Below are 25,806 nucleotides of genomic sequence, written 5' to 3'. Positions count from 1 at the left end.
AATCCAGAGGCGAGAATTTCCTGGTGAATCAGTTTCAGGAACATCTGTCGTGCTGAGTACCTACACTGATGTGTCAGTCAGGGCAGGGATGAATAGGCAATTTATGTGGCATCTAATTTATTTAGAGGAGAGGCGCCCAGGATTCGGATGCAATTCAATCACCGACGAGGAAAAGTGGAAAAAATATTCACTGTTCAGTTCCTGTAAACAAACAAATTTGATTGAAGGCTCCTGCTCAAAGGAGTACAAGTAGATGTTGATGCAGAGATTGGTTTATTCACTTCAGGTGGTTTTATTTGTCCAGAATCTCAGCATGGGCCTCCTGAGAACCCCCCTTAGCTGGGGGTCAGCCAGGGAGGGAGCAGCAGGGACAGCTGGGGCAGCCAGGACCAGAATCAGCAAAAACTGCCTTGTGGGAGTAAAAATTACTTGGGGTCTTGTTTGTCATCCAGACAGCGATGGCAGAGGGTTCAGATTAAATCAGATTACATTGCTGTAGCACTGAAATTGCAGCTGCGATTTGGGTATTCACTGTTTACATTTGTTTGCTCTTTTCATTATCCCTCAAGACAGAAGTTTTGTTTCAGACAAGGAGCACAGATGAATTATCAGCTGGAACCGGCTTTGCTGTTCCTGCCCATCCAGCCAGGAGTCATTAGCAGCTGAATAAAACCTTAATGAGCTGTACTGGAGAGCTGACCCGCGTGTTTTTCTGCTTCCAGGGGGAGAAGGGTCCCCAAGGTCCGGCTGGCCGGGATGGCATCCAGGGCCCCGTGGGACTGCCGGGCCCAGCAGGTCCTGTGGGACCTCCTGGAGAGGATGGAGACAAGGTGGGGACAGCGTGGGATCACTCTGACAAGGGGCTGGGCAATGTTTCCCCCGTGGAGCATGCCGCAGTTGGGTGGGATGTGCTGCTGGAGGATTTTGAAGGAACTCACAGTCCCGAGGGATGAGCAGCAGCAGATGGGGCTCCCTATGCTCTTCCAGCCACTAAATTCCCCTGAAATCCAGTTTGCCTCCCTCAAACCTGTGGCAGGTTCCTGCCCACAGATGCAGCATCTCCAAATTAATTCCCTTTGCCCCCTCTCTCCTGTGGCCTCTCTGGAGTGCAGGATTCCCAGGAAACATCAGCTGGGATGTTTCCAAACCCCTCGTGGCTGCTCAAAGGGTCTGCAAAATGCAGCTTCTTGCATGGCCTGGAATTGTAGGGTGGAAAAGGGTTTCGTTGCACCTGGGGTGGCCAAATCTCTGCAATAATTCAGCCCAAATCTGGTGTGGGATTTGTGATGAGGATGAAGCCACACAGGGATGGGATGTTGAGATGTGGAAGTGGTGGGGGATTAATTGGATTAATTAAAGTGGTTGTCCCTTTGTTCTTTTGCAGGGTGAGATTGGGGAGCCTGGACAGAAGGGCAGCAAAGGTGACAAAGGGGAGCAGGTGAGTGCAGGGGACTCTGCTGGAGCTGCTGCTCTTGAGCCTGGTTCGTTGTGTGACTTGCTGGAAATAGAAAATTAAATTTATATCGTTTTCTAATGTTGATTCATCTTCTCTGCTTCATCAAATACCCACATGATGTAAAAAAAAACAAAAACAAGAGTGAGAGCCTCAAGTGGGAGCCTCTAGCTCCCAGGAACACTGAGATATTTCCACATCACCCACTTAGCATGGAAATATCTGTGAAACATGAGCAATGTTGCCATCAAAGTTGGGCCTTTGGCTGAAGTTCCCTGTCTGATTTAGTTGAAGATGTCTTTGCTCATGACAGAGGGGTGGACCAGGAGATTTTTAAAGGTCCCTTCCAACCCAAACCTGTAATCCTGTGGTAATTCCAGTTCCTGTGGTAATTCCAGTTCCACACCCTTAACGTGCTGCCCAGAGCCTGAGGAACAGGAGTTACCCAGGATTTAGGGCTGAATGCTGCCATTGCCCTGCTGCAGCAGAAATGTGTTTGGGTGTGTCTGCTCTCCACTGGCACCAGGGCTGAGGAATGCTGGCGTGTCCAGGGAGACCTGACCCTGTTCTCCAGCTCTTTTTTGGGAATTAGTATGGTTTTAATGGAGATTGTGTTGAAGGAATTCACCTTTTCCAGCTGAATTTGTCACTCTGCTCCTAACATTGACATTTCCTTTTTTGTGCCAGGGTCCCCCAGGCCCCACTGGTCCTCAGGGTCCAATTGGTCAGCCTGGCCCAGCTGTGAGTATCACCCTCTATCAGCAGAAATCCCTTTTTTTCCCCAAAAAAACCCCTCCTGTGAATCCCTGGCACGATTCCTGCCTGGCACTGCTGCTGCCCAGCACCAGCAGGGGCTGGTGGGATGGGGTTTGTGTGGCCCCACACAAACTGGGGGTGTTCAGAGCCTTTCCTTGTAGGGAGCAGATGGAGAGCCCGGGCCCCGAGGACAGCAGGGACTCTTTGGTCAGAAAGGTGACGAAGGACCCCGAGGTTTCCCCGGGCCCCCCGGCCCCGTGGGCTTGCAGGTAAATTCTGCACCATCCAGGGAGGGTTTAGGGGTGTGATGAGAGCTGAGATGTTCTCAGCTCAAACTCATCCTTCTGCAGGATCAGATTCAATAAAATTCCTAAAATTCGACCTCCACAGGGCCTGCCTGGACCTCCTGGGGAGAAGGGAGAAACAGGTGACGTTGGGCAGATGGTAAGGCCCTTCCAGATTTATTTCCTTTCCTCACTGGCATTGCTCTGAGAAACCCATCTGAAATCTGTCCTCCTTTTCCCTCAGGGTCCACCAGGCCCACCAGGACCCAGAGGTCCATCTGGGCCACCAGGGGCTGATGGTCCACAGGGTCCTCCTGGAGGAATTGGGAATCCTGGTGCAGTTGGAGAGAAGGTAAAACACCCTGACCACCCTGAAGCAGGAGTTTGCTGCAGCACTCGTGCTGTGCCTTTGCTGTGCCAGCAGAAAGCTCATCCCCCTGCAGAAATGTGAATATTTCTATCTTTTTTTTCCCTGTGCAGGGTGAACCTGGGGAATCTGGTGAGCCTGGTCTCCCTGGAGAGGTTGGGCTGCCGGTAAGTGTCTCCTGGGAGAGGCCTGGGTGAGGATGGGGATGAGGATGAGGATGGGACAGCAGGGGCTGCAGCAGCCCTGGCCTGGATTTGGGTATCGATGACACATTGCCACGTTCCCGGGTATTTATAGGATCACGTTTAGTCACCAAATCTGGGCTGCCCACGGCTCAACACCACGAGCACCACTCAGCCCTGGTGGGAAGGGACTGTTAAATCATGTCCTTGTGTTTGGAGACACAAATAGAGCTTCTTGCTCAGAATTGATTAAAGATCAGTAAGGTTTTTTTTTTGGTTTTGGGGTTTTTTTCCTGGATAATAGAATTTTTTTTCCTTTACAGGGCCCTAAAGGTGAAAGAGGTGAAAAGGGAGAAGCAGGTCCCTCTGGTGCTGCTGGTCCACCTGGCCCCAAAGGCCCACCAGGTGATGATGGCCCCAAAGGCAGCCCTGTAAGTACCCCCTCAGTCTTGCCTTGCCTTGCCTTGCCTTGCCAGCAGAGATTTCTGCACAAAAAGATGTTCCCAGGGATATCTGTGGGAATTTAAAATAGTTTCCTAACCACAGAATTGCCCCTCTGGTGATCCATGATCTCAGCCCCCTTCTTTAGGGTGCTGATGAGGGAAAGATCTCTCTGTTCCATATTTCCCAGAAATCCTGGAGTTATCAGTGCTTTGTGCAGGCTATCAGGAATCTCACCCCACAGAGAGGAGCTGCAGGAGGGTCACTTTTTATGGCTTTTTATGGTGTTTATGGCTTTCCAAGGTCTTCTGCACCAGAGCAGAGCTTCCAAAACAAGAGATTTATGGGATTTGGGAGCTGTACCTGCACACCCAGCTCTGATTTCTACAGCTCTGGTGCAGCCAGTGGAGCTCTGCTGATTTTACCCAGGGACAATGGTACAGGGTTTATCTCCCAGGCTCCTCTGATGCCTGAAATTTATGATGAGATAAGGCAAGATGGCACAGAGAAGCAGAGGAGGCAGAGGAGTTTAGTCATCCCTCCTAACAGATGGGGTTTGGGATCTCTGTGATGGGTTGAAGGCTGCTTGTGGAATCATGTGAAGCACCCGACAGACATTGTATGGGGAAGAATGGTGAAGTGTTTCAGTCATTAAATGCTCTGAGAGGCTCCTCCTGGGCAAAATGTCACGCATTTGGAAAAGCAGAACCTTCCAATCCTCACATCCCCAAAGCTGGGAGGATTCTGCTGTCACCCAGCTCGAAGGATTTCAGAAAAACTGGGATGGAACTCCCAGTGTTGCCTTTGGAGCTGTGGCAGTCAGGATGCAGATCTGCACTGGCTGGGGCAGGGGGGAAACCCTGCAGCTGCAAAGATGGGCTGTGATTGTAGAAATTTGGGGTTTACTCCATAGATGTTGGGAAAGATGAGACAGGAAAAGGTTACAAATATGATTGGCCTGGCAAGAGATGCTGAAAATATAAAACCTGTGAGTGAAATAGAAATGAAAGGCAGCTCTGAGATGTGATCATGGCAGGCAGGAAGACAGTGATTAACTGGAGATGGGTTGAGTGATAACAAACAAAGGGACACCAAGGGACCCAGGGGTGCAGCCCCCACCAAGGTATCCAGGAAAAGGCAGATAAGAGAGAAGCCTTTGGAGTTTAGAATACAGAATGATATGGTGATATAGCAGTTCTCACAGGCTGTGTGCAAAGTCTGTAGGGCTTGTATCTGCTGGTTGGTCACTGTAAATTAGAATATTCGACACCAAAGGAGATATAATGGTTTGTAACAAGGACCTCGCTCTCTTACCTCGCTCACCTCCCTTACCCCTCCCACCTCTGTGACTTCTCTCACTTCTCACCCTCTTGCTCTCTCTCTTTGGGGCATCCCTCCAGCCCAGGCTGGTGGCTGAAGGCAAAGCCCTTTTACCCATGACCCTTGCAATAAACCCACATGTCTCTAGTGTCTCAGGTCTGCAGAGTTCCCTCTCCTGCCGTCCACAGATGTTCCTACACATTGGGTGGCTCCCCGTGTTGTCACAGGTGCAACATCTCTGACTTGGGGATATTCTTCTCTCTCTGCAGGGCCCAGTTGGTTTCCCTGGTGACCCTGGTCCTCCTGGAGAGCCTGGCCCAGCTGTAAGTGTTGGTCTCACAGAGTTTCCTCCTCCTCCTGTGGTGAAACTCGACTGTGCTGCTCATTCCCAGCAGCTCCCCTGGCTCTGCTCAGCTCCATCCACACCCTGCAAACACCTCCTTGTTCCTTTTTCCCTCCTTTTTAGGGTCAAGATGGTCCCCCTGGTGACAAAGGTGATGACGGTGAACCTGGACAGACTGTGAGTACCTGGGGAAATGAGAGCTGTTCCCCACAGTGCCCACGGCTCTGTGCCAGCTCCAGGGACACTGAGCCTCTCATTCCCAACAGGATTTCCCAGTGGGAATTGCCCATTGAGGATCTCATTCCCTCCTGGGTCATCCTTCCATGGATCCATCCATCCATCCATCCATCCTTTATCCATCCATCCATCCATGGATCCATCCATCCATCTATGGATCCATCCATCCGTACATCCATCCCTCATCCATCCATCCATGCACGGATCCATGGATCCATACATCGCTCCATGGATCCATACATCTCTCCATCCATGGATCCATCCCTCCATCCATCCCTCATCCACCCCTCCATGGATCCATCCATCCATCCCTCATCCATTCATGGATCCATCCCTCCATCACCCCCATCCATCTTATCCCCCATCCAGACTTAGCACTACATCCTGAAAGCCCAAATCACCTCCTGGAAAAACAGCATCCAAGGCTTTGATTTCAGCTTTTCCCAGCCCTCTGGCATTGCATGGCGGGAAGGGCTAAACCAGGATCCCCCCTGCAGCCTGAGGAGGTGTTGGCTGGGAGCTCTCCTGGCACAACCTCAGGAGCCTGGCTCAGGTCTGGCTGCTCTTTCCCACACCCCGTGGGACACTCATGGCTTGTTCCCCTCCCCTCTCTCCCTGCAGGGTTCCCCTGGGCCCACAGGAGAGCCAGGCCCCTCTGGACCCCCTGGGAAAAGGGTGAGTTGGTTGTTCAGGAAGATTTTCCCAAATACATTCCTATATTAACTGTTTAAAACTCATATTACTAAGCCTACGATAAATGCTGTGTAAATACTGTGTAAAATATGCGATAATTAAAAAAATTAAAATGATGCACCATCCACCAGCCGTTGGAAATTGATGGGAAGCTGCCAGGCAAATCCCATGGATTTTTTTTTTTAAAGATGTTAACAGCCCAAAGAACATCCAAGGATGAGGCACTCCTGCTCCTCCTGCCTTGCTGGCAGAACCCAGGGATTCATTTAGCAAGGAGCTAATTTAAAAAGCTTTTCAGGGATATTTGTCTCCATTTTGTCTCCTTCCCTGGGGCTGGAGCATCGTTTTGCTAATTCCAGCGGAGCATTGCAGATCAGCAGGATCTGATTGTGTTTTCCATCTATTCTGGGCTTTCTTTAGGGCCCTCCTGGTCCAGCTGGTCCCGAAGGAAGGCAAGGAGAGAAAGGAGCCAAGGTAAGAGCTGAATGGGATTTCACTTGTGCTGTGTCCTTGATATTCCAAGAGGAATCTCGCTCTGCCAAGGCAGGGAGTTGATTTTGCTGCGTGTTACAACAAATTAGCCTGAATTTGGAGCCACTGGCCTCAAAGCTGAGCTTATGTTTCAGCCCTTAACAAGCTCTGTGGAGATAATTAGGGCTTGGTAAGGTCACGGGAATGTTTTCCTTGGTTTGAAACATCCAAGTGCTATATTTGGCAATTGAATGTGTTGTAAATAACGGGGTGTGCACGGCCCCGTGTCCTTTCCCAGGGCAAACACGGCCTTAATGGGCTGGGATTGTTGGGGTGGGAGTGCTGGGGAAATGGAAATGGGATTGGAAATTACAGATCCCCTTGTGGCAGCACAGGGGAGGGGTGTCCATGCATGGATGGGTGTCCCTAAACCCAGGAGAGCTCAGAGCCAAAGGGTGGCTCCTGCTGGAATTCAGGCCAGGCTGGAAACTGAAGGAGTTTGGAGAGTGCCTGAGGTGGAGGGAGCAGCAGGAAAATCAAGGAGCAGAAAGTTTTGTGTGCTTTGCACGGATCTGCATCCACTCTGGCACCATCTGACAAAACCATCTGATGTGCCAACGCAAATCCAACACCCTCCCTCTTCATCCAGGGGGAAGCTGGGTTGGAAGGACCCCCTGGGAAGACGGGGCCCATCGGTCCCCAAGGTGCTCCAGGGAAGCCTGGCCCCGATGGCCTCCGTGGGATTCCTGGTCCAGTCGTGAGTATTCCCAGTTGGAGAAAGCCCAGGTTTGTCCCTGTGCCCCACTTGCTTGGAAGGTGCCTTTTCCCAGTGTTCTGTCAGTGCTGGAATGCCTGACAGCAGATAACTCATGGGAATAATGTGAAGATCATCTCCCTCATGTTTCATTTGAGTCTTGGGTCTTCCCAAGATTCCAAGATTGGGTCTTCCAGTCACTCTCCAGGAGTGATTTTCCTTGACCCACAAAGTCCCTTTTCCAGCAGAGATTTGAGCATTGAAGGAACATAAATCCTTTTGCCATCTGTGAAAAGCCAGGACAAAGGTTCCCTGGCACAGGTGAAGGATCAGAATATTCCCAGCTGGGAGCACTGCTGTGACTGGGAACGAGGGAATTGCACTTCTTTTACAGGGTGAACAAGGTCTCCCGGGATCTCCTGGCCCTGATGGTCCTCCAGGCCCAATGGTATGTCCAGAGCAGCCAATCCCAGGGGGTTTTGAAGGGGATGAATGAGTGTGACACAAATTCATTGCCTCTTTTGTTTTCCCTCTGTGTCCCCAAGGGCCCTCCTGGTTTGCCTGGTCTGAAAGGAGACTCTGGTCCTAAAGGGGAGAAGGTGAGAATCCACCCAGGATCCCATTGCCTGGTCCCTGCTGGGCTGTGGGGGGACAGAGGGCACTGCAGAGGGGATGGGAGCTGCAGGACAAGGCTGGGGAGTGTCACCAGCCCCAGTGACAGCTGCAGGGCAGAGCTGGAGCACTCTGTCCCCAAGGGGCGAGCTGTGGGTGAGTGTGGAGGTGCAGAGCCCATTTTAGGGGTGGTTCTCCACCCTATAAACATTTCTGTCATCTCTATCTATTTATATAACCCCGGGGAATGAGCAGCTCCAATGCAGAGTTTTTTTCTATATTTGTAGCATTTTCTGCTGTAAAAATCTCCTGTTTTGCTCTCCTCTGCCTCTTCCACGTGTCAGGGGTTGCTACAAACTGCTCTCACCTCGCTCAGATATTTGGGGCTGAATCTAGAGAAATGTCTTTGCTCTCTCCAATTAGAAATCCTAATTAACAGCTGCTGTTTTCCCCCAGGGTCACCCAGGTTTAATTGGACTAATTGGGCCGCCAGGAGAGCAGGGAGAAAAGGGTGACAGAGGCCTCCCAGGCCCCCAGGGCTCAGCAGGACCCAAAGGAGAGCAGGTAAATATCCCATAAAACCTTCCTGGAATGGGCTGTGGAGCACTGCACCCTCGAGGAGCTGCAGCACAGCAGGGATGGGCAACCCTGGCAGGAGATCCTTGGCAGTCTGTGAGGGATGTTTTCTGTATTAATGTGGTTTATTCTATGTGTGACATATGGATCTGCTCCAAAACGACCCATTTTAGCAGGAAGGAGATTCCCAAGGGTCATATGAAAGAGCTGAATAGGCTTGGAGGGATGGTGCCATTAAATATTCATCCAAAGGGCTGGTTTTTAAAAGTGTTGAGCCTAAATGAGATTGGCTTCTTTGCCCATGCTCTAAAAACGTGCTAAAGCTCCAGACTGGACTGGAATCCTCCAAAACTGAGTGCTCACCTCAGAGCAGGGGTTGGATGTGTAATTTTTAACCCAGAACTGCAAATCCATATTATTTTGGTGTTCTCTTTTAGGGTATCACAGGTCCCTCTGGACCCATCGGACCTCCAGGGCCCCCAGGGTTACCGGTAGGTGACAGTCAGTGACCTTGGGATTCCCTGGGAGCTGCTCAGGCCCCCAGGAGACACTTGGGTGACAATCAGTGACCTTGGGATTCCCTGGGAGCTGCCCAGGCCCCCAGGAGCCACTTGGGTGACAGTCAGTGACCTTGGGATTCCCTGGGAGCTGCCCAGGCCCCCAGGAGACACTTGGGTGCCCCCAGCACAGCCCTGGCTGTAGGAAGATGTTGGTCATGGTGTTTTTTTTTGGTTTTTAAGAAACAATTGGATGTGTTCCAGGAGTGCTGGAAGTGATGTTGGGAGGTGGGCACAGGGAAATCATCCCACTCTGTTTCCCTCCCCTTTTCTTTTGGAATATCCACAATCCCACGGGGGTTTCTTGCCCTTTTTGCTGATTTTTTTCTCACTTTTTTGGATGCACAAAGGCCTCGTGCTGCACCCAGCTGAGTGTCCAGAATACAGAGCTGGGATCAGCCCCAGCAATCACCCAGCAGTTTTCCCAGTCCCCACTGGGGCAGGAGTGTGGAGCTCTGCCACAAAACCTTTTCATCTGTTGGCAAATAAAAGCAACACCCAGCTCGAGTGGATGGGGAAAATAAAAATAGAAAGAGAGTAAATTAAAAAAAAAAATCCCTGAGTTCTCTGCTTGGAAATGAACTGACTCCTTTCTGTATTTGTCTCTCCACAGGGTCCACCTGGTCCCAAAGGTGCTAAAGGCTCATCAGTGAGTATGGACACAGCTAAAAGAGGAGGCTGAGGGGTTTTTATTGAGTGTAGGACATGCTGGCACTCCCCTCACCAGTAAAATTAATTCAGTTAGCAGAGAAGACTTAGCAAACTCTGCCTGTCCAGGCTGCCTAAGCCCAGGGATGATAACTGGGGAAGGTTTCTGTGCCACCACTGCACTTCCCTGAAGAGCAGAGCAGCAGAGATCACAAGGAGCAATGCAGTGCTTGTTCCTGAGCAGAAAAGCTGCTGCTGGAGAGTGCAGGGGATTAAAAATAGCCCGTGAAGAGCGGGAGGTGGGAAGCTGGAAAGTGAAGAACTCGGTGAGAAATGAGACTCTGCAGGCAGCTAAAAAAAAATTTTGGGCAACTTCTTAGGTGTCTTTTTGCCACCCAGAATTCGATGTTTTATTAATTTGAAGATTTTATTTGACTTGCAAAACAGTTGGATTGGTTCGGAGAGTTAAGGATTTTATGCACTTCGTGCATTCTGTAGGAAGCATAAGAAAAATCTGTCTGCAGCTCCAGGTGTTGGATCTTTTCTTTTGCCTAAACACCAAAAATTACCAAAAATACCATTTTCTTGAAATGCGGGTGCAGGGAGAGACTCCTCTTTTGTGCCTGAAGGGACCAAAATGAAGTTTCAGGCACAGTTAAAAATGTTTGGGGTGTGATAAAAGTACCAGCTGAATTCCCCTGAGTGACCCCTGATTTTCCCTTGTTTTTCCACCCAGGGTCTCACAGGTCCAAAGGGTGAATCAGGTCTTCCTGGACCCCCAGGACCTCCTGTAAGTAGAACCCATAAGGTGAAGCATGAAATGAGGTTCAGACTTCCTGGGTGCTGGGATTTGGGGAGCAGAAAAACCTCTGGGCAAAGATTCCTTGGCAGTCCTGGCAACGGGTTGGAATCTCTTGGAGACACTGGGGGTGGGAAGGGAGGAGTTATTAATGAGAAGAGGACAAGGGAAGGTGGAAAATGTTGAAGCCAGAGGTTTTATCAGCACCATCCATGGGTGTTTTCCATCGTGTATTTTGGGATGTTGCTGCTTTGTCCATCTCTCTCCTTTTCCCAATGGAATGAGAAGTTCTGATGTTGGGAAAGATGGGACAGGAAGGACTTATGGATATGATTGTCTGGTAAGAAATACTGCAGATGTAAAACCTGTGAATGAAATAGAAATGAAAGCCAGTTTTGAGATGAGGCATGGGAGGGAGGAAAACGGTGATGAGCTGGAGATGGGTTGAAGGACAGGAAAACCAAAGGAGTCAGGAATGTCGACTTTCCACCCTGCCAGGAAAGGTACCAGGGAGAAAACAGATAAGAAAAGTAGTCTTTAAAGTTTAGAATATAAAATGACATGGTAATGTAGTAGTTCTTATAGGCTGCATGCAAAGTTTGTAGGGTTTGTATCCTGCACGGGTTGGTCACTGTAAATTAGAATATTCAACACAAAAAGAGATAGAATGGATTGTAACAAGGTGATCTCTCTCTTGCCTCTTGCTCTTTCTCTCTTCTCTTCTCTTCTCTTCTCTTCTCTTCTCTTCTCTTCTCTTCTCTTCTCTTCTCTTCTCTTCTCTTCTCTTCTCCTGCCCCTCTGCCCTCTTGTCCTCTCTTTCCTCTCCCCCTTTTCCTCTACTCTGTTGCTTGCTCTCTTCTCCCCACTCTTACCCCGTTTCTACCCCTTAGTTCTCTTCTACTCTCTGTCCTTTCTCTCTTTTGGCGCTTTGCTCCAGCCCAGGCTGGTGGCTGAAGGCAAAGCCCTCTTTACCCACGACCCTTGTAATAAACCCACGTGTTTCTAGAATATCTCAGCTCTGCAGAGTTCCTTGTCCCCACTGTCCACAGATGTTACTACATTCTGCCTTTTTTTTTTTTTCCCCCAAAAATAATCAGGGTCCTCCTGGAGAAGTGATCCAGCCCCTGCCCATCCAGGCTGCCAAGAGGACCAGGAGGAACATTGATGCCAGCCAGCTGCTGGACGACGGCAATGCCGACAACTACATGGACTATGCCGACGGCATGGAGGAGATCTTCGGCTCCCTCAACTCCCTCAAACTGGAAATCGAGCAGATGAAGCATCCCTTGGGCACTCAGCACAACCCAGCACGCACCTGCAAGGACCTGCAGCTGTGCCACCCAGATTTCCCAGATGGTGTGTGCCGGGATAAGGGGAATTCAGGGATTTCTGAGAGTTTTCCAGCTTCCAACCCAGTGAGGGCTGGTAGAGGAGGAATTTGGGGAGTGGAGAAGGAATGTGTAGAGCTAGACTGGGTGTCATTGGACAGCCCTTCCAGTCTGTTCTAAAAATGAGGATATGGGATGAAAAATCTTCTCCAGCTGGCACCAGAACATGGCCACTTTTAAAAAACTACATAAAAAACTATATAACTAATAACCCATGAGAGGTGGCACATCCCAGGTGAGGAAGAGCCCTCTGACCTGATCCTTTCTTCCCTTCTCTCCCCTCGTCCAGGTGAATACTGGGTTGATCCCAACCAAGGGTGCTCCAGGGACTCTTTCAAAGTTTACTGTAATTTCACAGCTGGTGGAGAGACCTGCATCTTCCCTGATAAGAAATCTGAAGGAGTAAGTGCACACCACCTTTGCTCTCCCCTCCATCCTGGTGATAGATGGTTTCCTGATAGGAATATTCATAGACAGCCAATTTCAGGAGGTTTAAACAGCACCAAGGAAGGATCAAAGATCCAGAAAGTTCCTTTGCTACACAACATTACCTTCTAAAATAATAATGTGTTGACAAAGAGAAAATCAGATTTAAACTGTGATTTGGGGACAAACCTCTGATGATTTCCCAGGCATAACAAATGCCAAAACCTTAATTTTATGAACTTTGCTGTCCAAGGCAGGGGTGTGTGTTGGTGCAGGAATTGGGAGCTCTGTTTAACTCCTTCCCTCCCACAGCCCTGCTCCACTGCCTGCATGCCTGAGCACCACTGATTCCTCTCCCTGTGTCTCCAGGCAGAGCAGATAAATGTTTACCTCCTGTCATTTTTCCTGTTGTTCCTTGTGGGTAAAATGATCCTAAATGATTGCAGGCAGGCTCAGAGCTCTCCCTGCACAAGGCTGATGAAGTTATTTGTGTAATGATGCTCTCAGCTCAGCCAGACCCATCATTTGTGTCCTGTATCCCTGCACTCTGTTTTCCAGAGCTGCTCTTCCTCCTCTGCCTGGGGACCAGCTGTGGCACTGGCCAAGCAGAAACACAACACAAATTCAGCCCGGGGGAGAGCTGTGCCAGTGTCACAGTTGTGCTCCAGCTGTGACAAAGCTGAGCCCTTCTCCTGCTGCATTTCATCCACCAGAAATGTGTGTCAGCACAGGACAAATCACACGCCACATAAATCCTCCCTGCGTTTTTCTTGGGGCTGTTTAGAGAGGAGATGGATTTCCTCTTCCTTTGCATCAGTGTGCTGTGTTTTTCCTCAAAATTTGACAGCTCCATAAGCACAGTCTGGCCGTGATCTGGCAGGGGTTTGAGCTCCTGCTGTGCTGCTTCAGTGAGGGGCTCTGTGGAGCTGCAGCACTGCTCAAGCACAGATTCCATGCTGGGATCCATAAGAAAAAGCTGCTCCCACCCAGAGGGAGCCCTGGGTGGTGGCTGAGTGTGGGTTTGTGAGGAGCCACAGCAGAGTTTCATCCCTCCCCCAGCACAACCACCAGGGTTTGCTCAGCAGGGAGGGATTTGTCCTGCAAAGGGGAGGACAATCCTCAGTCACCTGCAGCTGGGTTCTTGTTTTTGGAGACATTTCCAGCACAACCGAGGGGGCTGTGTGAGGCTGAGGGAGCAGCCAAGCTCCTTCCCTGTGCTCTGACTCTAAAAGCTGCTCCAGCTGCTGAGCTGGGGCTGCCTTAAGGATGCTCTGGTGGCTGATTGCTCATCCAGGCCGCCCCCTGTGTCACCCTGGAGCTCCATCCTGTGTGTCCAGCACCTCAAACACAGCAGGGCAGGCAGAGGCTTTTCCTTATCACATCCTTTGCCTTTCCCAGCCCCACAGCACCTGGATTTGGCATTAGAGAGGCACCAGGCTTCTCCAGCAGCAGCACTGCCCTCCACACGGGGATCAATGCACCTTTTCCCATCCATGCTTCCTTTTCCCCTCTCTGTCTTTCCTTTGAATTTTCCTGCCACTGCTGGATCCCAAGTTCCCAGTAGGCAGAGGCCTTGGCAAAGGAGGCTGGTGGCAGAGCAGCACCCACTGCATCTCCTCAGCTTCAGAGCCACCTCCTGCTCTCATTACTGATGTATAAAGTTAAAAAAAGAATAAAATATTAAAGCAAGTTGGACAGTTTCAATAAGACATGCAGACTCTGGAATGAAAGTCACCTTTTTAATTTTGATTTTTCTTTTTCTTTCTCTTTCCCTCCTTGCCTCCCACAAACTAGGCTAGAATTACTTCCTGGCCCAAGGAAAACCCAGGCTCGTGGTTCAGTGAATTCAAGCGGGGTAAACTGGTAAGAGGCATCCTGGTGCTGGCAGTTTCCTTTAACCCCCTGTCATATTTTACAGAGTAAAATGGCTCGTTGGCCCAAAGAACAGCCTTCCACATGGTATAGTCAATACAAGCGGGGGTCCTTGGTAAGTGGCTAACCCTGGCCCTCAATCAGAGCTTTCACCTGCTTTGGTATGGCCACGCTGCTGCCCTCTGCATGCTGGACTAACCCTCCCTCCCAGCTCCTGGAATTGTTTAAGGTGGAATACTGAGACAGGCCCCAAAGCCCTGGAGGGGCTGTGTTCCAGTCTGGGAATGTGGGAGCTGAGCTTGGCCCGGGGTGAGGAGGGGACACGGGGCTGTCCTGGGGGACCCCGGGGCAGGTTTGTCTGCACAGGGCCCTGCAGGGGTTCTGAGACCCACAGGGAGTGTTCCATCCCCCAGGGAGCTCTGCATCCCATAGGGAGTGCTCCATCCCCCAGGGAATTCTCCATCCCACAGGGAGTGCTCCATCCCCCAGGGAATTCTCCATCCCACAGGGAGTGCTCCATCCCCCAGGGAATTCTCCATCCCACAGGGAGTGCTGCATCCCACAGGGAATTCTCCATCCCACAGGGAGAGCTCAGTCCCATATAGGGAATTCTGCATCCCCCAGGAAGTGCTGCATCCCCCAGGGAATTCTCCATCCCACAGGGAGTGCTGCAGCCCCCAGGGAGTGCTGCATCCCCCAGGGAATTCTGCATCTCACAGGGAGAGCTCCATCCCACAGAGAGAGCTGTTGCTGTCTCCTCATCACTCCCCGTTTTGGGTGTCCCCATTTTGGGTGTCCCCCAGCAGTGCAGCCTTTCCCCAGGAGCTGAGAGATCCCTGGAATGATGATGTTCCACCCCAGGGGATGGAGCTGCACAGCTCTGGCCTCTCCAGGACAGGTTTGCCCCAGGGGATGGATTTTATTTCCCATGTGGAGATGAACCACACTGGGGACTCCCAATGCTGACCCCGGAGCTTGGGAGAACCAAAGTCATTTATTTAAAGGAAGATTTCCAGCCCAGCCTAGTGGAAAGGAAATTGAATGAGTCACAATTAAGGATTTATTTTTTTTTCATGGAGGAAGAGCTGATTTAAGGTCAAACAACATTTGATGTCAGCAAGGCACAAACGAGGAAAAGCTCTGGTTTCTTGTCCTGTAACGGGACATCCCCTTTGTGGGGAGATCATTCCCACAGAGCCAGCCCTGGGCAGGGATGTCAGGTCTGTGTTTTAAGCCACAGAACAATCCCCCTAGTGCATCAATTCCTGTAGAATCAGTAACGAGCTCAGTCAAACCAGGAGAATTTGGGAGCAGGCAAATCTCCCATGGATAAGCCCAACCCTCCCAGGGGCAGGAGAGGCTCTGCTGTGCCCCACTGGGGCACAGGGCAGGGAGTTTTTTATCCTGCAATGCCCCAACTTCCACCTTAAAGGGCAAACAACTCTCGCCCTGCGTTGTTTCCCACACTGGCCGCATTCCATCGCCACTAAACCACATTTTGCTCTGGTTCTGCCCTCGAGGAGGACGCGGCTTCTGGGGCTGCTGTGCAGCATCAAATCAGGCTGCAAAGCCAAGGCTCCAGCCTCGTGGCTCCTTGGAGGGCAGCTACTCATAGCTTAATTACAGAGCACTTCATCAGTTAATGTTCCAAGTACCTCCACTTCTCCATCTCCCCTGCTTCTCTTTTTTCCCAGCTCTGTTAGAGGCTCAGTTGCCAGCCTAGAGCTTAGGGCTTATTCTTTTTTAGAATAAAAAAACATTTCTGCTGCTACTTGGAGCTCTTTGATCCATCTTTTTGTGTTGTCATTTTCTTGCTGCCCTTTTTTTTTTTTTCTTTTCTTTTTTTTTTTTTTTTTTTTTTTCTTTTTTTCCCTGTTCTGCTTTTTCTATTTGGAAAAATAAAAAAAAGCCACCAGTATGTGGAAGCAAACTTACCTAAGCAAACCGCCAAACAGTCAAACACACAGGCCATAAAAGTTTTATTAATTATTTGTTTATTCATTTATTTATTTTAATATTAGCTCTGATTTTGCCTCAGTCAGTACTTGGAATCATGAGATTGGTAAATTGAGCAGACATTTGCCTGGTGGATCCAAAATCAGCTGAAATTTGTGTGTGGATGGGCAGAGTCCAAAGGAGTTTGAGTTTTCCCCTCTGGCTGCAACTCTGCTCCTGTTACTCCATGGAGAAGGTCCTGGAGTGTTGAGGGGCTGAACCTTTGGGGGCCCCCAAAGCTGAGGGGAGGATTTCCAGTGCTGCCAGGGGCTCCACAGAAACCCTGGGATAGCACAGCTGGGCTGATGTTGCCTTTCTTCTGCACACACCTGAAGTAAGAGGGCTGCAGGAAATATGAAATACAACCAAACCAGCTGGGTTTGGTGCTCCCACACCATCATTAAATTAATCAATACTACAGAGCACTTGGAGCCAATTCCTTACCTCCCCTCAGGTGCAGCCGAGCTGCGTTTAGAGGGATAAGAGGCTTACAGATGTTTTCCTCTGCTTCCCTCCTTTGTGTGTTATACACAATTCCCAGCAGCTCTGAGGCTTGCCACCCCATCCCATCCCATTATCACATCCCACCTCATCCCATCCCATCATCCCATCCTACCCCATCCCATCCCATTATCCCATCCCACCCCATCCCATTATCTCATCCCACCTCATCCCATCCCATCCCATCATCCCATCCCAGCCATTTGGCACCTACCAGCACAGAGAAAAAAGGAAAGAATTCCATTTTTTTTGCCAAAAGTGAGCAAAAAAAAAAAAAAAATTGTGCACAAAACCAGCTCCAGTTGCAAAGCTGGGACAGGGCTTCACAAAACCTGCACAGGAAAAATAAAAACCCAAGAAATACCAATTGCCACTTCAACAATACATCACCAACAACATAAAACAACTCAAAATGCTATAATTCCCATCCACAAAATAATTCATAAACTAAAAAAAAAAAAAAAAAAAAAAAAAAAAAATCAACAATATAAACAACAAAAGACCCCTTAAAAGACAGCCAGGCTGCAAAGCAAACATTGATTTGAAATAAAACCAAATCAGAGAAGGTCCTGCAGATCAGCAGTGCCACACTGGGGGTTTGACAAATTCTTGGCATTATTTTTTGTCCCCTTTTCTTCCACGTGCTGGTGGTTTTGTGGTAGCTCCTCCTGGCATGCGTGGCTCTCTCGTGGTCAGTCACATTTAACTCTCAGGAGGACATGCAGCAGCGTCCTGACAACCGGTTGGTATCTTCGTTTATTTGGATTGTCTCTTTGAATTCAGTGGTTTTTATCGTGGTTATGAATCTCTTCTACTGTTTGCAGCCTGCACCACAGCTCGAGGGTTTGTGGTACCTGGAGGAAATCCACGCTGGTTGGGTGCCTGTGGTTTTGTTTTTTTTCATGGTTGTCTCTAAAGAAACGCTCTAAGGGAATCCTCAGTCCATCCAGAGCAGTGGTTTGGAGATGTCACCTCAAGCACAGCCAGTTCATACCTGAAAAAACTCATTTTGTGGGCCAGGAAAGTCCCACAAAGTCCTGAATCCCCCAAGTGCTGGGTTTGGGTTTCAATGATTTTTTTTATTGGCAGGAAAATATTCTCCTGCATGGGAGAAAAAGGAGCCTGGAGGGCAGGATGGAACCAATCTCAGTGTGCCAAGCTGGGATTCACAGTCTGTGTTCACAACAGGGCAGCAAATCCATTTTCCCTTCACCTGAGCAGAGCTTTTCCAGCCAGGGGAAATGGATTTTCCCAGTCCTCATCAGCAGGGCCAGGATTGCTGCAGGTGCAGCACAAAGATTGCTTCAAAGCCCAGGGTTTGGTGCCCAGGAAAAACAAAAGGGGAATACCCCGGGGTGTGCAGGACAGAACACCCCCAGCAGCCAGAAATCCATGTCACACAGGGCAGGAAAATAAAGCCCTGAGCCCTCACAGAAATTCACCTTCTCTCCTCTTCAAAAGCTGGAGAAATACACTCAATATTGGCGTAAAATGAGACATAGCCCCAAATTTCCACCCTCTAAAAACCAGGGCTGAAATCCTTCGGCTTTTTTTTTTTTTTTTTTTGCCCTGCCCTCATTAGATTTAATTTTTTTTGCTCACACCCTCACCCCATCCAGCAGGAGAACAAAAATTCCTGGGTGAGCAGAGCAGAGTCTGGTGACACTGGTGTCCCTCAGAGCCCCCAGGAGCAGTGACACTTGAGTCCCTCAGAGCTCCCAGGAGCAGGGACACTGGTGACACTGGTGTCCCTCAGAGCCCCCAGGAGCAGTGACACTGGTGTCCCTCAGAGGCCCAAGCTGAGGAGCAGACTGTGTTGGTGACACTGGTGTCCTCAGAGCCCCCAGGAGCAGTGACACTGGTGACACTGGTGTCCCTCAGAACCCCAGGAGCAGTGACACTGGTGTCCCTCAGAACCCCAGGAGCAGTGACACTGGTGACACCGGTGTCCCTCAGAGCCCCTGGCTGTGTCCCCTGTCCCTCACTGTGCAGTGTTGTCCCTCTCCAGCTCTCCTACGTGGACTCTGACGGGAACCCCATCGGGGTGGTGCAGATGACCTTCCTGCGCCTGCTGAGCGCCTCGGCCCGCCAGAACGTCACCTACAACTGCTACCAGTCGGTGGCCTGGCACGACGCCACCACCAACAGCTACGACAAGGCCATCCGCTTCCTGGGCTCCAACGACGAGGAGATGTCCTACGACAACAACCCCTACATCCGGCCTGCCCTCGACGGCTGCGCGGTGCGTGGGCGCCCTGGCCCTGGGGACACCTGGGGACACCTTGGGGACATCAGGGGACAGCCTGGGGAGACCTTGGGACAGCTTGGGGATGCCCTGAGGACACACCTTGGGGACACCTTGGGCACACCCTGGAGACATCTTAGGGACACCTTGGAGATGCCCTGGAGACACCTTGGGAATACCTTGGGGACACCCTGGGGAGACCCTGGGGACACCCAGGGACACCTTGGGGAGACCTTGGGGATGCCCTGTGGACACCTTGGGGACACCCAGGGACACCTGGAGACACCTTGGGGATACCTTGGTGACACCTTGGGGACACCCTGGGGACACCCTTGGGATACCCTGGGGGACACCCTGGGACACCCTGGAGACACCTTGGAGACACCTTGGGGACACCTTAGGGACACCTTGGGGACACCCTGGAGACACCTTAGGGACACCTTGGGGACACCCCCTGGAGACACCCTGGGGACACCTTGGGGACACCTTAGGGTCACCTTGGGGACACCTTGGAGACCCTTAGGGACACGTTCGGGACACCTTAGGGACACCTTGGTGACACCTCTGTCCCCTGCCCTGCTTGGCCAGCACAGTCTTCTCCAGATCACCCCCAAATTTCCAGGTTGTCCTTAACATCAACTTGCTCTTCCCTAAGTTGGAAATAAATGATTCCGTGGCATTCCGTGATCCTGCTCGGAGTCAGGGGGAGCTGCAGCACCTCCAGGAGTCAAATTTATCTGCCAAATTAATCTGATTAATCCAATTTATCTGCCTAAAAATGCTCTTTAAAGCCTCCCTGTGCTTTTGATCTCACCCAGTTCCTCACACGGGGCGGAACGAGCGATGGGTGCCCAGTTGGGCAGGAAATTTGCAGGGTTTGGTAAGAATATTTTTGACTGCTCCAGAAATTCCAGGAGGCCAAGCAGGGAGGGTTTGGTTGGAATTTTTGTTCTTGCAGCCCCAGGAAGGCTCTGGGCTGTGCTGCTCATGGGGTGCACGATTTCCAAAGGTGCCTCACATCCTCCCTTTTCCTCCAACTCCTCTTGGATGCTTGATTTGGGTTTAAACTCTGAAATTTCTGCCCTCAGGAGATAAAAATTTGGCAAAGCAGGTGCTGCCTGCATTTATTTTGAGCCCCAGCGTGCTGGTGTAAAAACATGCATAATTCCCACCCTCTGGAACTGCAGCACTCAGAGCCCACGGGACAGAAAGATTGAGATGTTTGACAGAAAAAGCCCCTCATGTAATTTATGTAATTTGAGATTGAAATCTGTTCTGGCACAAACTGATTTTTTTTACTGATGGAGAAATGAGGAAAATCAGAACTTTTAACAGATTCCTGGAGAGGGAAAGGGCATCCAGCCCCCTTCTGGAAACACTCAGGAGAAGTTTATCCTCAAGTTTTTTGTGTCTCCTGCTGAGAGAACATCCTTGAGGAAAGGGGCTTTTCCTCCCTTCCCCTTCTGGATCTCAGAGGTGCTGGAGGACCACGCATTGTACATTTTAAAGTGGATGAGCCTCCTGAAAACCTCTACTTTTTGGGCTGATAAATTGGATTAATGTGCTACCCTGGTAGATCGTGCTGCCCAGAGCATTCCTGGAGAGGGAAAGGCCATCCAGCCCCCTCCTGGAAACACTCAGGAGAAGTTTATCCTCAAGTTTTTCACTTCTCCTGCTGAGAGAACATCCCTGGGGAAAGGGGGCTTCTCCACCCTTCCCCTTCTGGATCTCAGGGTTTCTAGAGAACCACATATTGCACCTTTTAATGTGGGTTTACCTCCTGAAAACCTCTCCCTTTTGGGCTGATAAATTGGATTAATCTGCTGCCCTGGCAGACTGTGCTGCCCAGAGCACGGGCAAGATATTTGAGATTTATCTGTTTACCTGAAGGAGTTTGGGGTTTACAATAGATTCTCTACATTAAAGATGATTTTGGTCTGACTCTTAAACCCATAAAAAGGCTGTTAGGAACTGAGAGAACTCCACCAGGAGTTTAGAGGTGCTTTTACTTCTTTTTTGGGAGTGAGTGCAACAACCATCCAATTGCTGTTGGGCTGTGCTGGGTTAATGGTTGGACTGAATGATCCTAAAGGTCTTTTCCACCCTTAGTAAGTCCAGGATCGAGCCTTACCCTGTGGGGATGAACCCTGATGTTCTTCCCATCATTTGAATATGTTTTTTCCTGAACTTCCAGCCCTTTCTCATAGCTGTGCTCCAGCCTGTTCTTCTGAGCCACAAAAAAAACCACAGGGAAAGGTAGAGCCCAAAGCTGCTCCATAAATTCTCTTGTTTGTGCAGCTTTGTATCCCCTCGGGGGGCACTTCTGCTCCTCTGATAATTATTTATATTTTGGAAAGAACTCCGTGGCCACCAGGCATGATAAAAAGACAGCAGCACCTTGTGAATTCCATCAAACTTTAAATGTGATCTTTTCACTAATATATTCAAATTAAATCTCTCCCATTTGCTCAACAAGCCAGGCGTGTCCTGGGGGAGGGAAAACAACTCTTCCACACAGCCACAATTTTTCCAGACTCTCATTTCCAGCTTGGAAATGGGCTGGAGCAGAGTTAGAGTGTCGTGATCTGCTTCTGCTCCAAGGTCTGGGCATCTCCCGAGGGTTTTTCAGGTGGTGACCTGAGGGCACATATGTTAAACATGCAAATAAATTTGTTTGGGTAATGGTGACTCTGATTTGAGCCCCAAAATTCCCAGGAAAAACCAACCCCATATTCCCAGCAGAGTGGTGATCAGAATCAGAATCATTAGGTTGGAAGATACCTCTGGAATCATCAAGTCCAACCCAACCCTGACCTCAACTAAACCACCAAGTGCCACATCCACTTTTCTTAAAAACATCCAGAGATGGTGAATCCACCACCTCCCCAGGCTGAAATTCCAATACTTTATTGCCCTTTCCGTAAAAAAGATATTTATTTGTTTAAAAAATAAATAATAATTAAATAAATAACATTTAAATTATATTTATTAATTTAAATATATATATATATTTCTGTAAAAAGATATATATTTTCCAGCCTGTATATTTCCCTGGCTGATGATTCAGTTGTGCTGATGTTGGCTTGGAGGCATCCTCAGAGCTCCTCTTTCCCTCAATTCCAGGCAAGGAAGGGCTACCAGAAAACCATCCTGGAAATCAACACGCCCAAAGTGGAGCAGGTCCCCATAGTCGACATCATGTTCAATGACTTCGGAGAAGCGGCACAGAAATTTGGATTCGAGGTGGGACCAGCTTGCTTCCTGGGCTAAAAAAAAAAAAAAAAAAAAGAGCCACCTGAACCTAGTCTCCAAATGAGCAACCTCGTAACCTCATTGCGCCGTTTAATTAAAAACAAAAAAAGAGAAAAAAGAGAAAAAAAAGGAGAAAAAAAAGAATTCCTCGTCACGTGCACGGTCTGAAACTGGACAGCGATGGGTTATTTTTTTTTTTTTTTTGTCCTCCCCCATTCCCCACCTATTTTGTTGTGTCCCTGGTTTGGCCCCAGCCCCTGTGTGCCCCCTCTCAGCCATTCCCAGGATGGATTTGGAATCTCATGACCGACAGCCACACAAGGAGACCTGGCCCTGTCCCTGCTGCCACCGCTGCTGCCACCGAGCTGAGCCCACCTCCAGCAAACTCCTCCTTCCTCCTCTTCTTCTCCTCCTCGTCAGGAAGCCTTTGTTTGTTCCTAAGGAAAAAAAAAAAATGGAAAAAACTTGAAATTCCTCGTGTCCAGCTCAATGTTGAAGTCCCGGCAGTCCTGGACCTGAAGTTCCTCAAAGAGGAACCTTCCATGAGGTTTGGATCAGCTCCAGCCAGGAGATGCCATGGCCAATCCCAGAGTTTTCCACTGAGTTCGCCTCATTCCACGTTTTCCAAAGTGCTGACTCCAAGGTCACACCGGGCATCTCTTTTTTACCGTTGTCTTAAAGGTGCTTCTATTTTTGTATGTCTGTGAGTAAATATTTGTGTCGTGTTTTATTGGGAATGTTTTCCGCCTTCCAGCCATGCCAGCGACCTTGTCTGTATTAAAGCCACCCCATCCCAGCCGAGATCCCAGCTGGGAATGAAGACTCCTGTCCCCACCTCTGCCTCTTCCCAGCCCCAAACTGGGATCTTGGAATTACCCCCAGGATGAGGAGCAAACCAGCCCCCTGAGGCACAGATCCCTTTCCAAATGAGCAAATCGAAGCCTCTCTTTAAAACAAATTTCCTACAAATCCCTTGATCTAAAAGCAGGATCTGCATTCCATCTCTGCCTTTTCATCCACTTGCTTAATGCTCCTATTTTAAATTAATTCTTCTCTTTTTTTTCTTTCAGCATTCCTTTAAAACGATAAAAATTAAACCTGAATCCATTCCCAGTGGCAGATTCCAGTGGCAGGGGAAATCCATTTGTTTCTTTGAATATCAAGAATAAAAAAAAAAAAAAAAAGAAGAAGAAAAAAAAGAAAAAAGGTGCTTTTTATAGTTATTTTTACATATCTCTGTGGTGCTATCTGATAACTTTAACACAACACTGGGGATACCCTGCCACTGGCCAATCTCCCACTTGGCTTTTTTTTTTAGGCACTTTCAGGCAGATTTTGGCTGCTGATAAATGCATGGCACCTTCTTATCTCTCCTGTCCCAGTCCTGCTCCTCTCCTTCCTTGGATGGGCCCGTGTAGAAAAAACAAAAAAAGCATTAAATGTCCCTACAATTTTTTATTATATTTTTTTATTTTAATTTTTTTGATTTTCCTGAAAGATCTCCATACCTTTTCCCAGTGGGAAGCAGAGCAGGTTGTCCTCAGTGGCTGAACGTTTGTGGTGCTAATTTAATGTAGATGTTGGGTGTCCTGAAGCCGTGGGGGTGCAATCCCGGGAATTTGCAATTCTCCTGCTCTTCCCACTTTATTTTTTCATTCCTTCCACGGCTCACAAAGTGCTGACAAACCCTCTTCTTGTACCATTTATTTTTCCTCTTTTTCCTTCTTCAGGCCTCTCAGCTGGAAAATAATTGCTGCAAGGTGGGGTTGGGTTTTTTTTAAATTATAATTATTATTATTAATATTCTTATTAATTCAGCTCCAGGGGAATTTTCCACCACGAAGGAAAAGACATCCCATTTACTGTGAAAAAAAGCCTATGTCTGGTGTCTTTTCCCCCCTCCTGCCCAAATTGAGAGCAGCAGCATCGCAGGGAGGGAGGGAGCAGCAGTGCCAGTGGTGCTTTGGGAGGCCTGGAGGAGCCGTGTCCATCCCTCTCCCTTCTGCTCCTCTGCTCTCTCCCCGCTTAAGGGAATTAAAACAGTAAAAAAAAACCCAAAAGGTGCTACCCTAAGAACTGCAGACTCCACAGCAGAGCAGTGAAAAGGAATTTAGGATAATAAAGAAGGAATTCAGCTGCACCACCAGCGGGAGGGGCAGGAAAGGTTGCACATCCCAGCAAAGCCATATCCTGATTTTTGTCCACACCTGTGTGTCTGCCCAGGTCATGGGATTCTGGTCTCGATTTTCTCAATTTTCTCATCAAGGGGAGCTTTTTTCTTTTTTTTCTTTTTTTTTTTTTTTCTTTTTCTTTTTTTTTTTTTCCTTCCCTTTGATTAATCTGCTTGAAGAAGAAGAAAAAAAGAAAAAAGAATTTAAAAAGTTTCCTCTGTTGAATTCCGCAGTGTTGTAATTGTACTGAGCTCCAAACTGTTCCAATCCCCCCCAGACCACTTAGCTACGGTATATTGCAATAAAATTACTACTTGTATTTGCAGACCTTCTTTTTTGTGTAATTTTATTTCCCTCCTTCCCCTTAATATATATTGACTTGAACAAATGTTGATAAGAAAAAAAATAAAACCTATGGAAAAAAACAAACAAAAAAACCAACAAACAACTTTTAGTACGTAAAGGCCCTTTTTAAAATATAGTGTCAAATGCCATATTGTACATTTCTTCAAAGTCCAATAAACATGTCATAAAATTTAAGTGTAATGCCCATAAGAGCTATTTTTAAATATTTTAAACCTGTGTAATAAAGGAATAAATGTAATAGATTTTTTTTTTCAATAAATCAAGTTTACTGTTTCCACCTAAACCCCCGTGATGTGAATCTCTTCTTGGAGTTGATTGCAGCGGGATTTCCCCAGGACCCCCCTGCCCTGTGGAGCCTGGAAACTTCATCAGAGGAGCAGTGGGAGTGTTTAAAGGTAAAGAAAAACTCTAAAATACGATCCAAACCCATCATAGGGAGAAATTCCAGGCCTGGAATCTTTTCTTTGTTTGTTTGTTTGTTTGTTTGTTTTTCTCAGTGAGAAATTCCAGTGCAAAAATCCAACCTGGGATGTGGAGGAGAAGATTGTGTGGCCACCAGCTCTTCGCCTTCTCCACAGCAGCAGAAACGACACCAGAGGAGTTTTAATCTTGCTGATCTTCAAGAAAAAAATCAGGAAAAAGAAAAAAACCCAACCAAATTTTCCAGTTTCTTGGTGAGCTCCTCAACCCCCAAATCCACATTCTTGGCCCCAGGAAATAAACTCCTTGGACAAAAACTACAGGGGTCACTTTGCTCATCCTCTCCTCCTCTCCTGCAGGTTTCACTCCAGGATCCTCTGGGATTCACTGTGGGAATTCACTGCAGCAGGTGATGCCACCAGATCCGTGTCACTCTGGTCCTCAGGGGCTTCTGGCTGGCCCCTGGTGGGTGCTGCAGTCCCAGGAGATGCTGGAGCTCCGGGAGGTGACGTTTGGAGCACTCAGGTGGGTCAGGGGTCACAAATCCAGCCCTGCACGAGGCTCTGCTCTGTGTCCCAAAAGTCTCGGCCCTTCACTCTTTGCCTGCAGGAGGTCTGGAGTGACCTTCATCCTTTGCCAAAAGGTGTCCAGAGAAGGGCCCAAAGTCACAGATTGGG

At 48.9% G+C, this 25,806-nt stretch overlaps 1 protein-coding gene across 1 annotated transcript in view; it reads left to right on the top strand.

Annotated features, from left to right (window-relative positions):
* The window catches only part of COL5A1 (collagen type V alpha 1 chain), a 152,324-nt gene extending 126,794 nt beyond the window's left edge, over nucleotides 1-25,530 (top strand). The window contains exons 42-66 of the mRNA XM_083876033.1: nucleotides 723-830; nucleotides 1,385-1,438; nucleotides 2,141-2,194; nucleotides 2,371-2,478; nucleotides 2,600-2,653; nucleotides 2,738-2,845; nucleotides 2,974-3,027; nucleotides 3,366-3,473; nucleotides 5,073-5,126; nucleotides 5,270-5,323; nucleotides 6,005-6,058; nucleotides 6,497-6,550; nucleotides 7,197-7,304; nucleotides 7,696-7,749; nucleotides 7,847-7,900; nucleotides 8,370-8,477; nucleotides 8,927-8,980; nucleotides 9,660-9,695; nucleotides 10,431-10,484; nucleotides 11,591-11,849; nucleotides 12,171-12,283; nucleotides 14,102-14,170; nucleotides 18,684-18,917; nucleotides 22,044-25,104; nucleotides 25,207-25,530. Of these exons, the coding sequence (XP_083732159.1) occupies nucleotides 723-830; nucleotides 1,385-1,438; nucleotides 2,141-2,194; nucleotides 2,371-2,478; nucleotides 2,600-2,653; nucleotides 2,738-2,845; nucleotides 2,974-3,027; nucleotides 3,366-3,473; nucleotides 5,073-5,126; nucleotides 5,270-5,323; nucleotides 6,005-6,058; nucleotides 6,497-6,550; nucleotides 7,197-7,304; nucleotides 7,696-7,749; nucleotides 7,847-7,900; nucleotides 8,370-8,477; nucleotides 8,927-8,980; nucleotides 9,660-9,695; nucleotides 10,431-10,484; nucleotides 11,591-11,849; nucleotides 12,171-12,283; nucleotides 14,102-14,170; nucleotides 18,684-18,917; nucleotides 22,044-22,190 (2,154 nt within the window). The 3' untranslated portion in view covers nucleotides 22,191-25,104; nucleotides 25,207-25,530. The remainder of the gene's footprint in view (nucleotides 1-722; nucleotides 831-1,384; nucleotides 1,439-2,140; nucleotides 2,195-2,370; nucleotides 2,479-2,599; nucleotides 2,654-2,737; nucleotides 2,846-2,973; nucleotides 3,028-3,365; nucleotides 3,474-5,072; nucleotides 5,127-5,269; nucleotides 5,324-6,004; nucleotides 6,059-6,496; nucleotides 6,551-7,196; nucleotides 7,305-7,695; nucleotides 7,750-7,846; nucleotides 7,901-8,369; nucleotides 8,478-8,926; nucleotides 8,981-9,659; nucleotides 9,696-10,430; nucleotides 10,485-11,590; nucleotides 11,850-12,170; nucleotides 12,284-14,101; nucleotides 14,171-18,683; nucleotides 18,918-22,043; nucleotides 25,105-25,206) is intronic.
* Nucleotides 25,531-25,806: the final 276 nt, after the last annotated feature.

This window comes from Zosterops lateralis (assembly GCF_965231275.1).
Source record: "Zosterops lateralis genome assembly, chromosome: 20".
Classification (NCBI taxonomy): domain Eukaryota; kingdom Metazoa; phylum Chordata; class Aves; order Passeriformes; family Zosteropidae; genus Zosterops; species Zosterops lateralis.
The sequence above is the reverse complement of the archived record's forward strand: the minus strand, read 5'-3'. Positions and strand labels throughout refer to the sequence as shown.